This window comes from Aquarana catesbeiana, linkage group LG01 (assembly GCF_042186555.1).
Source record: "Aquarana catesbeiana isolate 2022-GZ linkage group LG01, ASM4218655v1, whole genome shotgun sequence".
NCBI lineage: Eukaryota > Metazoa > Chordata > Amphibia > Anura > Ranidae > Aquarana > Aquarana catesbeiana.
Window position 1 is genome coordinate 189,951,449 of NC_133324.1, and position 11,010 is coordinate 189,962,458.

The window sequence follows — 11,010 nt, forward strand, 5'->3', positions numbered from 1 at the left end:
TAATCCATGTCCTTAGTCTGCTTGTCTTCAGCAAACTGTTTGCAGGCTTTCTTGTGCATCATCTTTAGAATAGGCTTCCTTCTGGGACGACAGCCATGCAGACCAATTTGATGTAGTGTGCGGCGTATGGTCTGAGCACTGACAGACTGACCCCCCACCCCTTCAACCTCTGCAGCAATGCTGGCAGCACTCATACGTCTATTGCCCAAAGACGACTTATGGATATGAGCACGTGCTCTCAACTCCTTTGGTCAACCATGTCGAGGCCTGTTCTGAGTGGAACCTGTCCTGTTAAACCGCTGTATTGCCACCATGCTGCAGCTCAGTTTCAGGGTCTTGGCAATAATCTTATAGCCTAGGCCGTCTTTATGTAGAGCAACAAACTTTTTTCAGATCCTCAGAGAGTTCTTTGCCATGAGGTGCCATGATGAACTTCCAGTGGCCAGTATTAGAGCGTGAGAACGATAACACCAAATTTAACACACCTGAGACCTTGTAACACTAGGTCACATGACATCGGGGAGGGAAAATGGCTAATTGGGCCCAATTTGGACATTTTCACTTAGGGGTGTACTCACTTTTGTTGCCAGCTGTTTAGACATTAATGGCTGTGTGTTGAGTTATTTTGAGGGGACAGCAAATTTACACTGTTATACAAGCTGTACACTCACTACTTTACATTGTAGCAAAGTGTGATTTCTTCAGTGTTGTCACGTGAAAAGATATAATAAAATATTTACAAAAATGTGAGGGGTGTACTCACTTGTGTGAGATACTGTAGTTGTCTGTATAGTGACTTGTACAGTATATAGGAAGTACATGTAAGTGATCACATAGTTGGCCCCAGGACTGTATATGAGAAGTGCATGTAGGTGACCCCAGGGCTGTATATAGAAAGTACATGTAGGTGATCACATAGGTGACCCCAGGACTGCATATAAGAAGTAGCTTTAGGTGACCTTAGGACTGGTATATAAGAAGTACAGGTAGGTGATCATATAGCTGGCTGTGTGATGACCCCAGGACTGTATATGAGATGTACAGGTACGTGATGATGATTATATAATATAGGGCAGTATATTATAGATGATCATATAGATGACCCCAGGATTGTATATGAGAAGGGCATGTAGGTGATGACATAGGTGACCATATCAGGACTCTACATACGAAATACATGTAGGTGATCCCAGGACTGTATATCAGAAGTACATGTAGGTGATCATATAACTGGCTGTGCGTTGACCCCAGGGCTGTATATAAGAAGCATGAGTGGGTAACCCAGGGACTGTATATGAGCCGTACATGTAGGTAATCATATCAGGATTGTATATAAAAAGTATCTGTAAGTGATCCTATAGAACAGTATATAAAAAGTCCAGGTAAGTGATGACATGGTGACCCCAGCACTGTGTATGAGAAGTAAAGGTATGTGATGATCTAGGACTGTATATAAGAAGCACAAGTGGGTGATCACATAATGGTCTGCGCAGTGACCACAAGACTGTATATGAGCAGTACATGTAGGTAAGTGATGATATCAAGACTGAAAATGAGAAGTAGAGGTAGGTGATGATCTCAGAGTGTCTATGAAAAGTAGCAGTAGGTGATAATGTAGGAGTGTCTATGAGAAGTAGAGGTAGGTGATAATGTAGGAGTGTCTATGAGAAGTAGAGGTAGGTGATGATCTAGGAGTGTAGAGGTAGGTGATGATGTAGGAGCGTTTATGGGAAGTAGAGGTAGGTGATGATCTAGGAGTGTAGAGGTAGGTGATGATGTAGGAGAGTCTATGAGAAGTAGAGGTAGGTGATGATCTAGGAGTGTAGAGGTAGGTGATGATGTAGGAGTGTCTATGAGAAGCAGTGGTAGGTGATGATGTAGGAGTGTAGAGGTAGGTGATGATGTAGGAGTGTCTATGAGAAGCAGTGGTAGGTGATGATGTAGGAGTGTAGAGGTAGATGATGATCTAGAAGTGTAGAGGTAGGTGATGATCTAGGTGTGTAGAGGTAGGTAGGTGATGATCTAGGAGTGTAGAGGTAGGTGATGATGTAGGAGTGTCTATGAGAAGCAGAGGTAGATGATGATCTAGGAGTGTAGAGGTAGGTGATGATCTAGGTGTGTAGAGGTAGGTGATGATCTAGGAGTGTAGAGGTAGGTGATGATGTAGGAGTGTCTATGAGAAGCAGAGGTAGATGATGATCTAGGAGTGTAGAGGTAGGTGATGATCTAGGAGTGTAGAGGTAGGTGATGATGTAGGAGTATCTGTGGGAAGAAGAGGTAGGTGATGATCTAGGAATGTAGAGGTAGGTGATGATCTAGGAGTGTAGAGGTAGGTGATGATGTAGGAGTGTCTATGAGAAGCAGAGGTAGGTGATGATGTAGGAGTGTAGAGGTAGGTGATGATGTAGGAGTGTCTATGAGAAGCAGAGGTAGATGATGATCTAGGAGTGTAGAGGTAGGTGATGATCTAGGAGTGTAGAGGTAGGTGATGATGTAGGAGTGTCTATGAGAAGCAGAGGTAGGTGATGATGTAGGAGTGTAGAGGTAGGTGATGATGTAGGAGTGTCTATGAGAAGCAGAGGTAGATGATGATCTAGGAGTGTAGAGGTAGGTGATGATCTAGGTGTGTAGAGGTAGGTAGGTGATGATCTAGGAGTGTAGAGGTAGGTGATGATCTAGGTGTGTAGAGGTAGGTGATGATGTAGGAGTGTCTATGAGAAGCAGAGGTAGATGATGATCTAGGAGTGTAGAGGTAGGTGATGATCTAGGAGTGTAGAGTTGGGTGATGATGTAGGAGTATCTGTGGGAAGAAGAGGTAGGTGATGATCTAGGAATGTAGAGGTAGGTAGGTGATGATCTAGGAGTGTAGAGGTAGGTGATGATCTAGGTGTGTAGAGGTAGGTAGGTGATGATCTAGGAGTGTAGAGGTAGGTGATGATCTAGGTGTGTAGAGGTAGGTGATGATGTAGGAGTGTCTATGAGAAGCAGAGGTAGATGATGATCTAGGAGTGTAGAGGTAGGTGATGATCTAGGAGTGTAGAGGTAGGTGATGATGTAGGAGTATCTGTGGGAAGAAGAGGTAGGTGATGATCTAGGAATGTAGAGGTAGGTAGGTGATGATCTAGGAGTGTCTATGGGAAGTAGAGGTAGGTAGGTGATGATGTAGGTAGGTGTCCCCGGAAGTGTGTAAGTTTTCAGGGTGTGTGTGCCATTGTGTGCTCCCCATCATGTGTAGGGATCGGGGGTGATGACAGGTATTAGTGGCCCGGGCACAGGACAATGGAGGGCACACTTCACATACAATGGAGGGCACACATACAATGGAGGGCACACTTACCTTCACCCCGTGCTGCTGGCTGGTCAGTGATAACTTGGACTCGTCCAGTAACAAAACTTCACAATAGAATTCCTCGGGCACGGCACAGAAGCAGCCCATGGTGAGGCGGAGAGGAGGTGCCGGGCTGGGTGTGCTCAGTGTTGGCTGTACGGAGCCCCCCCTGCACTGCCCCGGCGGGCGCTCAGCATGTTCTCCGCTCACAGCGCACACTGGGGTTGCCAAGGCTATAGACCCAATCTATGGAATAAAGAACTGAGGGGGCGGAGTGCGGTCCGGGAACGTCAAAGGAGGGGCGGGGTCTTTTCTGGGTTTCCAATCCGACCATTGTGATTGGACGGATACCTTCAAATAGACGGCTGTAGTTGGTGGCATGGTTTGTGTGCCCTCTGCTGGATAAGAGGAAGTACTGCACAGGACACAACTTAAGGAAGAGAGCAGGTTTTATTTCCTATAGGATAAAAAATGACCAAAGATTGTGAAATCTGTATACTGGCTAGGCTCAGGGTTCTTCATTCATTTGTGGTGCTTTTTTGGGTTGAAGCGCTTTCATCTAGGCCAGTTAGAAACATGTTACTGGGAGAAGACAAGCTGTGAAAATGCACAAAAAATGCCTGTTCCATGTAATATTTACTCTCCCATCAGAGTAGATGGAAAGACTAAAATAAAGAAAGTTTAAGCTGAACTCTTATCACATAGTTACACTGATCCAGCTTGGCCCATGGTAAGTATACATATGTCATACCTGTGGCAGCGGAGAATCGCTGCAGGAATCACAGACAAGCAGCCTGGCCTGCCCCATAGTAATCACAGGGGATCACTCACTTAGAACACACATCATTCACAGAACACCTTGCATTTTTCTCAGTGAATGAAGGACATTCTCTGATTGAATAAGGTGGAGAGGCAGGGCAGTGATATCAAGATCTCCACCTTGTCCAATCACTGGACACTTTGTATTCATTCATTATGGGCATACTGTAAAACCCAAGCACTAGTTCCCCCACCCCTCTCCACTGAAGACCAGTGATCCCCCTTTTTACCCCATCACTGAGGACCAGTGCCCCCTCTCCCCCCACTGAGCACCAGTGCCCCCTCTCCCCCCACTGAGCACCAGTGCCCCCTCTCCCCCACTGATGACCAGTGCCCCCTCTCCCCCCACTGAGCCCCAGTGCCCCCTCTTTACCCCATCACTGAGCACCAGTGCCCCCTCTCCCCCCACTGAGCACCAGTGCCCCCTGTCCCCCTACTGAGCACCAGTGCCCCCTCTCCCCCCACTGAAGACCAGTGCCCCCTCTCCCCCCACTGAAGACCAGTGCCCCCTCTCCCCCACTGAGCACCAGTGCCCCCTCTCCCCCCACTGAGCACCAGTGCCCCCTGTCCCCCTACTGAGCACCAGTGCCCCCTCTCCCCCCACTGAAGACCAGTGCCCCCTCTCCCCCCACTGAAGACCAGTGCCCCCTCTCCCCCACTGAGCACCAGTGCCCCCTCTCCCCCACTGAGCACCAGTGCCCCCTCTCCCCCTACTGAGCACCAGTGCCCCCTTTCCCCCCACTGAAAACCAGTGCCCCCTCTCCCCCTACTGAGCACCAGTGCCCCCTCTCCCCCCACTGAAGACCAGTGCCCCCTCTCCCCCCCACTGAGCACCAGTGCCCCCTCTCCCCCCACTGAGCACCAGTGCCCCCTCTTTACCTCATCACTGAGCACCAGTGCCCCCTCTCCCCCCACTGAAGACCAGTGCCCCCTCTCCCCCCACTGAGCACCAGTGCCCCCTCTTTACCTCATCACTGAGCACCAGTGCCCCCTCTCCCCCCACTGAAGACCAGTGCCCCCTCTCCCCCCACTGAGCACCAGTGCCCCCTCTCCCCCTACTGAGCACCAGTGCCCCCTCTCCGCCCACTGAAGACCAGTGCCCCCTCTCCCCCCACTGAGCACCAGTGCCCCCTCTCCCCCTACTGAGCACCAGTGCCCCCTCTCCCCCCACTGAAGACCAGTGCCCCCTCTCCCCCTACTGAGCACCAGTGCCCTCTCTCCCCCCACTGAGCACCAGCGCCCCCTCTCCCCCCACTGAGCACCAGCGCCCCCTCTTTACCTCACCACTGAGCACCAGTGCCCCCTCTCCCCCCACTAAAGACCAGTGCACCCTCTCCCCCCACTGAGCACCAGTGCCCCCTCTTTACCTCATCACTGAGCACCAGTGCCCCCTCTCCCCCCACTGAAGACCAGTGCCCCCTCTCCCCCCACTGAGCACCAGTGCCCCCTCTCCCCCTACTGAGCACCAGTGCCCCCTCTCCCCCCACTGAAGACCAGTGCCCCTCTCCCCCCCACTGAGCACCAGTGCCCCCTCCCCCCCCACTGAGCACCAGTGCCCCCTCTTTACCTCATCACTGAGCACCAGTGCCCCCTCTTTATCTCATCACTGAGCACCAATGCCCCCTCTCCCCCCACTGAAGACCAGTGCCCCCTCTCCCCCTACTGAGCACCACTGCCCCTTCTCCCCCCACTGAGCACCAGTGCCCCCTCTCCCCCTACTGAGCACCAGTGCCCCCTCTCCCCCCACTGAGCACCAGTGCCCCCTCTCCCCCCACTGAAGACCAGTGCCCCTCTCCCCCCCCCACTGAGCACCAGTGCCCCCTCCCCCCCCCCACTGAGCACCAGTGCCCCCTCTTTACCTCATCACTGAGCACCAGTGCCCCCTCTTTACCTCATCACTGAGCACCAGTGCCCCCTCTCCCCCCACTGAGCACCAGTGCCCCCTCTCCCCCACTGAAGACCAGTGCCCTCTCTTTACCCCATTACTGAGCACCAGTGCCCCCTCTCTCCCCCCCCGCCACTGAGCACCAGTGCCCCCTCTTTACCCCATCACTGAGCACCAGTGCCCCCTCTCCCCCACTGAGGACCAGTGCCCCCTCTTTGCCCCCTCGTTTTTTTTTTTTTTTTATTATTTTTATTATTTATTTTACATGATTTTATTTATTTTTACACAGTTTAAAAAAAAATTGTCACTTTTATTCCTATTACAAGGAATGTAAACATCCCTTGTAATAGAAAAAAGCATGACAGGACCTCTTAAATATGAGATATGGGGTCAAAAAGACCTCAGATCTCATATTTACACTTAAATGCAATAAAAAAAAAAGTCATTTAAAAAAATGACATTGAAAAAAATGTGCCTTTAAGAAGTATGGGCGAAGTGACGTTTTGATGTCGCTTCCGACAAGCAGTGTCATGGAGACGAGTGGGCACCATCTTAACCTCACTCGTCTCAAGGCACAGCACGGAGAAGAATGCGATCCGTCGGTAGCGGCGGAGGGCACCGGATCGCGGCGGGAGGGCCCCTCTCCCGCCACTGATAAAAGTGATCTCGCGGCGACCACTTTTATCTTAACGCCGACCGCCGCACGTAAACGAGGATACCGGGGTTATGGCAGCTAGCTGCTGCCATAATAACGATATCCGCCGCCAAATTTTGGATGTACATCTGCGTGCGGCGGTTGGCAAGTGGATAACATATACTGATGACCTCAGTATGTACAACTGCACTCTATCCATTGTGTTGTACATAAAGAGTGCTTACCACTGTACATTACATACAGCTGACCAAAGTGCTTATGGTCTCAATAGTTGCTGGTTATGAAGTAGTTTCTGACTACTTTAATGAAGGTCTTCTTTAAGGCTCCATTCACAGTTTGCTTTTGAGCGTTTCTGCAGTGCCTTTTGCTGTGCTTTTTGTGTTTTTTACTGCGATTTTGCCACGATTTGCATTTTGTAAGCTTTTTCTTTTTTTGGTAAATTTGTTGTTGGGCAGATTAAAAATATGCAAAAGGCAAATCACTGTAAAAATGCAGTAAAAACACACTACATGCTTTTCTGCCGATTCTCCATTGAAGTCAGTTTTGCATTTAACCTCCCTGGTGGTATAATTATGTCAGATTTTTGCGTCTTAAAGCGGTACATTGTTTTGCATAGAAATCTGGCGTTTTATACTGTAGGCCTGTAATTCTTAGGAATAACTCACTTAAATCTGTCCAAACAAGAGTCTAGTAGACATCCCAGGTATGATACAGTTTGACAAACAAAATCATAAATTATAATATAATAAATAACTATAAATAATTATCAAAAATAATAATATAATAATAATAACATTTATACAATCATGTAATCAAATTAAAAACACTGAAACTTTCTCAGTTGCAGAATTGTCGCTGTTGTCACTTTCAGTGTCTGATGACAAATTTCCCCACGAATCACTATCACTCAATTCTGCAAGTGATTCTTGTTTACTATCGCTATTTTCTAGCTGGTCAAAAAATGTTTTTGACGTAAAGGGACTCTTTTTGGATGCCATGGATATTCTCAAGTTTCCAGGCAGAAAGAATGGCATATATATTATAAAAGTGTATGCAGGGCACTGGACAAAGCACTAGGGACAAAGGGATGTGAAATGATTTGATTCAGTAATGTAATCTTACAGATTACAGTGTACTGTATGTATTATCTTTTTTTGGACTTTTTGAATTTACCGCCGGGCTCCACCCCTATGCGTCACGACGCTCGCTGGGAACGGATTGGTGTGAAAAAACGCATTGGTGTGAATGGAGCCTAAGGTAGGCTCTGACAACATGCTATCTTTTTATCTATATGTTGTTTTATTTTTAAAGATGATCAATTAGATTTATGTGTGTCTGTGAATCTGGGGTTAATTCACTAACAATTGTCGCATGCAATATATATATATTTTTTTTTTGGATGCATTGCATGCAACAATGACATTTATGAAAGTAAACAATTGAGTTTGAAGTAACTACTGCAAATGTTTTAAAAATGGGAGGTAAATACCAAAAAATAAATAAATAAATTGTTCAAAATCGATTCACTAATCAAAAAAAGACACACATCCTTTATTATTTTCATGGTGCAGGTAGGTGATCTTTTAGGAATACACAAAATGACAATGAGGGAACTCTGTACTGACCAGTTAGCGCCGGTTCACACTAGAAGCGGCACGACTTGCAGGTCGCCTCACCTAGGTGGCCTGCACACGACAGCCGCGGTGACTTGCAAAACGACTTCTGTATAGAAATCTATGCAAGTCGCCCCCAAAGTAGTAGAGGAACCTTTTTTCTAAGTCGGAGCGACTTGCGTCGCTCCGATTAGAACGGTTCCATTGTACAGAATGGGAGGCGACTTGTCAGGCGGCTCGGTCGCCTGACAAGTCGCCCCCGTGTGAACCGGCTCTAAAGGTAAAAGAAAACAATGTATCAGTGTGGAAATATTCTGTCCTGAACTCTGCAATATAAATACTTTTTTATCATTGCACCAGAGGGAGATGGTTCTGTGAATGAAGACACACTAGAATGTTTTCACAGTTTCACAATATTTCTATGTGCCTTCATTCATAGAGCAATGGGGTTTATTTACTAAAGGGAAATCCACTTTGCACTACAAGTGCACTTGGAAGTGCAGTCCCTGTAGATCTGAGGGGGACATGCATTTTTTTTTAGAAACTCCCCTTCATGTTAGCCAATGTATCCATTCACACTAGGGCAGTGGCGTACCAACTGGGGGGTGCGGTCTGTCCCGGTGCCACACACTGCATGGGGGTGTCAGGCCGGCATCCTCCCACAAGTGAAGCGGTGACAGCAGGGCGGGCTCGGGCAGTGCTGCTGCGTGGTGACAGGGCAGCCAGGGAGAGCCAGGAGAGTCGAGCTGTGATAGGGTGCGGGGGTGCCCGGGCTGGGTGTGGAACATACCACTACCCGGGTGACACCCAGAGGCAGCCGAGCGGTGCAGGAGAAAGAAGACACTCTCTCTCCTCCCATACCGAAGTAGGAGAGACAGTGAGCAGGGCTTAATAGGGGAACTGCTGGACTTAACTTTTTAAATAGGAGTTCCACCCCCCAAAAAAAAAAATATTAATGTGCTTAAAAAAAAAAATTGAAAAAAAACATTTGGGGAAAAAAAACATTTTTTACTCACCTCTAAATGCCTGTTGCTAGGGGGTTCCTCGTAGTCTGCCTTCTTCGGTGCCTGGGCTCCTGATGTCACTTCCCTTGGTGCAGGAAGGGAGATCGCCCCCCCCCTTCTTGTCAATCATCTCGGACTCGTGGCTGGTCCCAGATGATAGCGCGGCCAGTGACGGCGCGCAGCGTGGCTCGCGCATGTGCAGTGGGTGCCCAGCTGTGAAGCCACAGCCGGGCGCCCACAGTTAAAATGCTGGCGCTGCTGAGAGGAGGGGGTGATGAGTGGGGCTTCGAACCCCCGCATCGCTGGACCCTGGGACAGGTAAGTGTCCGATTATTAAAAGTCAGCAGCTGCAGTATTTGTAGCTGCTGACTTTTTTTTTTTTTTAAGTGGGAACCCCGCTTTAAGTTAACCAGCAGATGATTGGTTGCTAGGTGGTCCTAGCAACCAATCATTAGCTTGTTAATATGAAAAATTAACTCCAGCAGTTCCCACCCTCTGTTCAGCGCTGCTGTGTCTCTCTCTCTGCATGATTAAGGTAGGAAGGGGCTGGGGGGGTCTGTGTAACATGCAGGGGGTCCGTCCAGATCTGTGGGGGAGGGGTGTCTATGTAACCTGCAGGGAGTCCAGAGCTGTGTGTGAGGGGGAGTCTGTGTAACATGTAGGCGTCCAGAGCTGGGGGGTGGCTGTGTAATGGAAAGGGGTCCAGAGGTGCAGGGTGCTGTGTACCTTATTTTTGAGCTGCAGTGTTCATGAGCCCTTAGCCTGTGAAAAAAAAAATTGTGAGAAAATAATGTCAAACATATCGCTATTTTAAATGCTAAATATCGCTTGTAAATGGGGAAAAAAATGCAGCGCTAAGAAGTAATAGGAAGTTAGGGTGTAGTGAAACAATTAAGTAAGAGATGCTGTACTGAACAGTAAAGCATATGTGCAAAAACCATAAGTGAAATGAAATGAACAAACACAGTATAAAGTGTCCACATATGGTAAATGGATGATTCCAAACTCAAATTATTAAGAGGAACTGGTATGGACCAAAAAATGATGTGAAACTAGAAAATAAAGTCAATGGTGCACGGTGTGGATCTGTGACTGAGTCAACAACGGGGTACAGAACTTCCGTAGCTGTAAACCAACATCTCGATATGGGGCATCAGAATGAAAACATCAGGAAGTAAGATAAGATGGGTACTCTTACCAGATGACGTGGACTCCACTGTCATATGACATGGAGTCAATGGTGCATGGAGCCAAACCTAGGCTGGAAAACGATATCCGGAACGGTGGAACCTCTGTCTCCCTTCTTGACTTCTCTGGTGGGGTGAAGAAACATCAGGAAGGGCCGCCAACTGAATATCAGCCAATAGACCTCAAGGATGTGTTCCAAGGAGAAGCCGGGGACAGATTTGATCCAGACCCCGTGATGGAAGTTTCCGCGTTTCGACCAAGGGGGTCTTCAACATGCCCCTGTTGAAGACCCCCTTGGTCGAAACGCGTCGGGCGATCTCCCCTTCCTTACGCTGCTTAGATTTTATTTTAATTGTGATCACTTTTATCCATTTTTTGTATGGTATTTTTAGAAATAAAAATCCCTGGTTTACCTGCACTATGCAGAAGCTTTTTATTTTTTATTTGCATATTATCCCGATGCAAGAAACTGCCTTCCAGTAGCCCTACTTCCATCACGGGGTCTGGATCAAATCTGT

General features: G+C 48.1%; 1 protein-coding gene across 2 annotated transcripts in view; it reads right to left on the reverse strand.

Annotated features, from left to right (window-relative positions):
- Positions 1-3,605, reverse strand: part of EPB41L4A (erythrocyte membrane protein band 4.1 like 4A) — a 411,842-nt gene extending 408,237 nt beyond the window's left edge. For both annotated transcript variants that reach the window (XM_073624611.1, XM_073624610.1), the window contains exon 1: positions 3,338-3,605. In XM_073624611.1, coding sequence (XP_073480712.1) covers positions 3,338-3,436 — 99 coding nt within the window. In that variant the 5' untranslated portion in view covers positions 3,437-3,605. The remainder of the gene's footprint in view (positions 1-3,337) is intronic.
- Between the last annotated feature and the right edge of the window lie 7,405 nt (positions 3,606-11,010).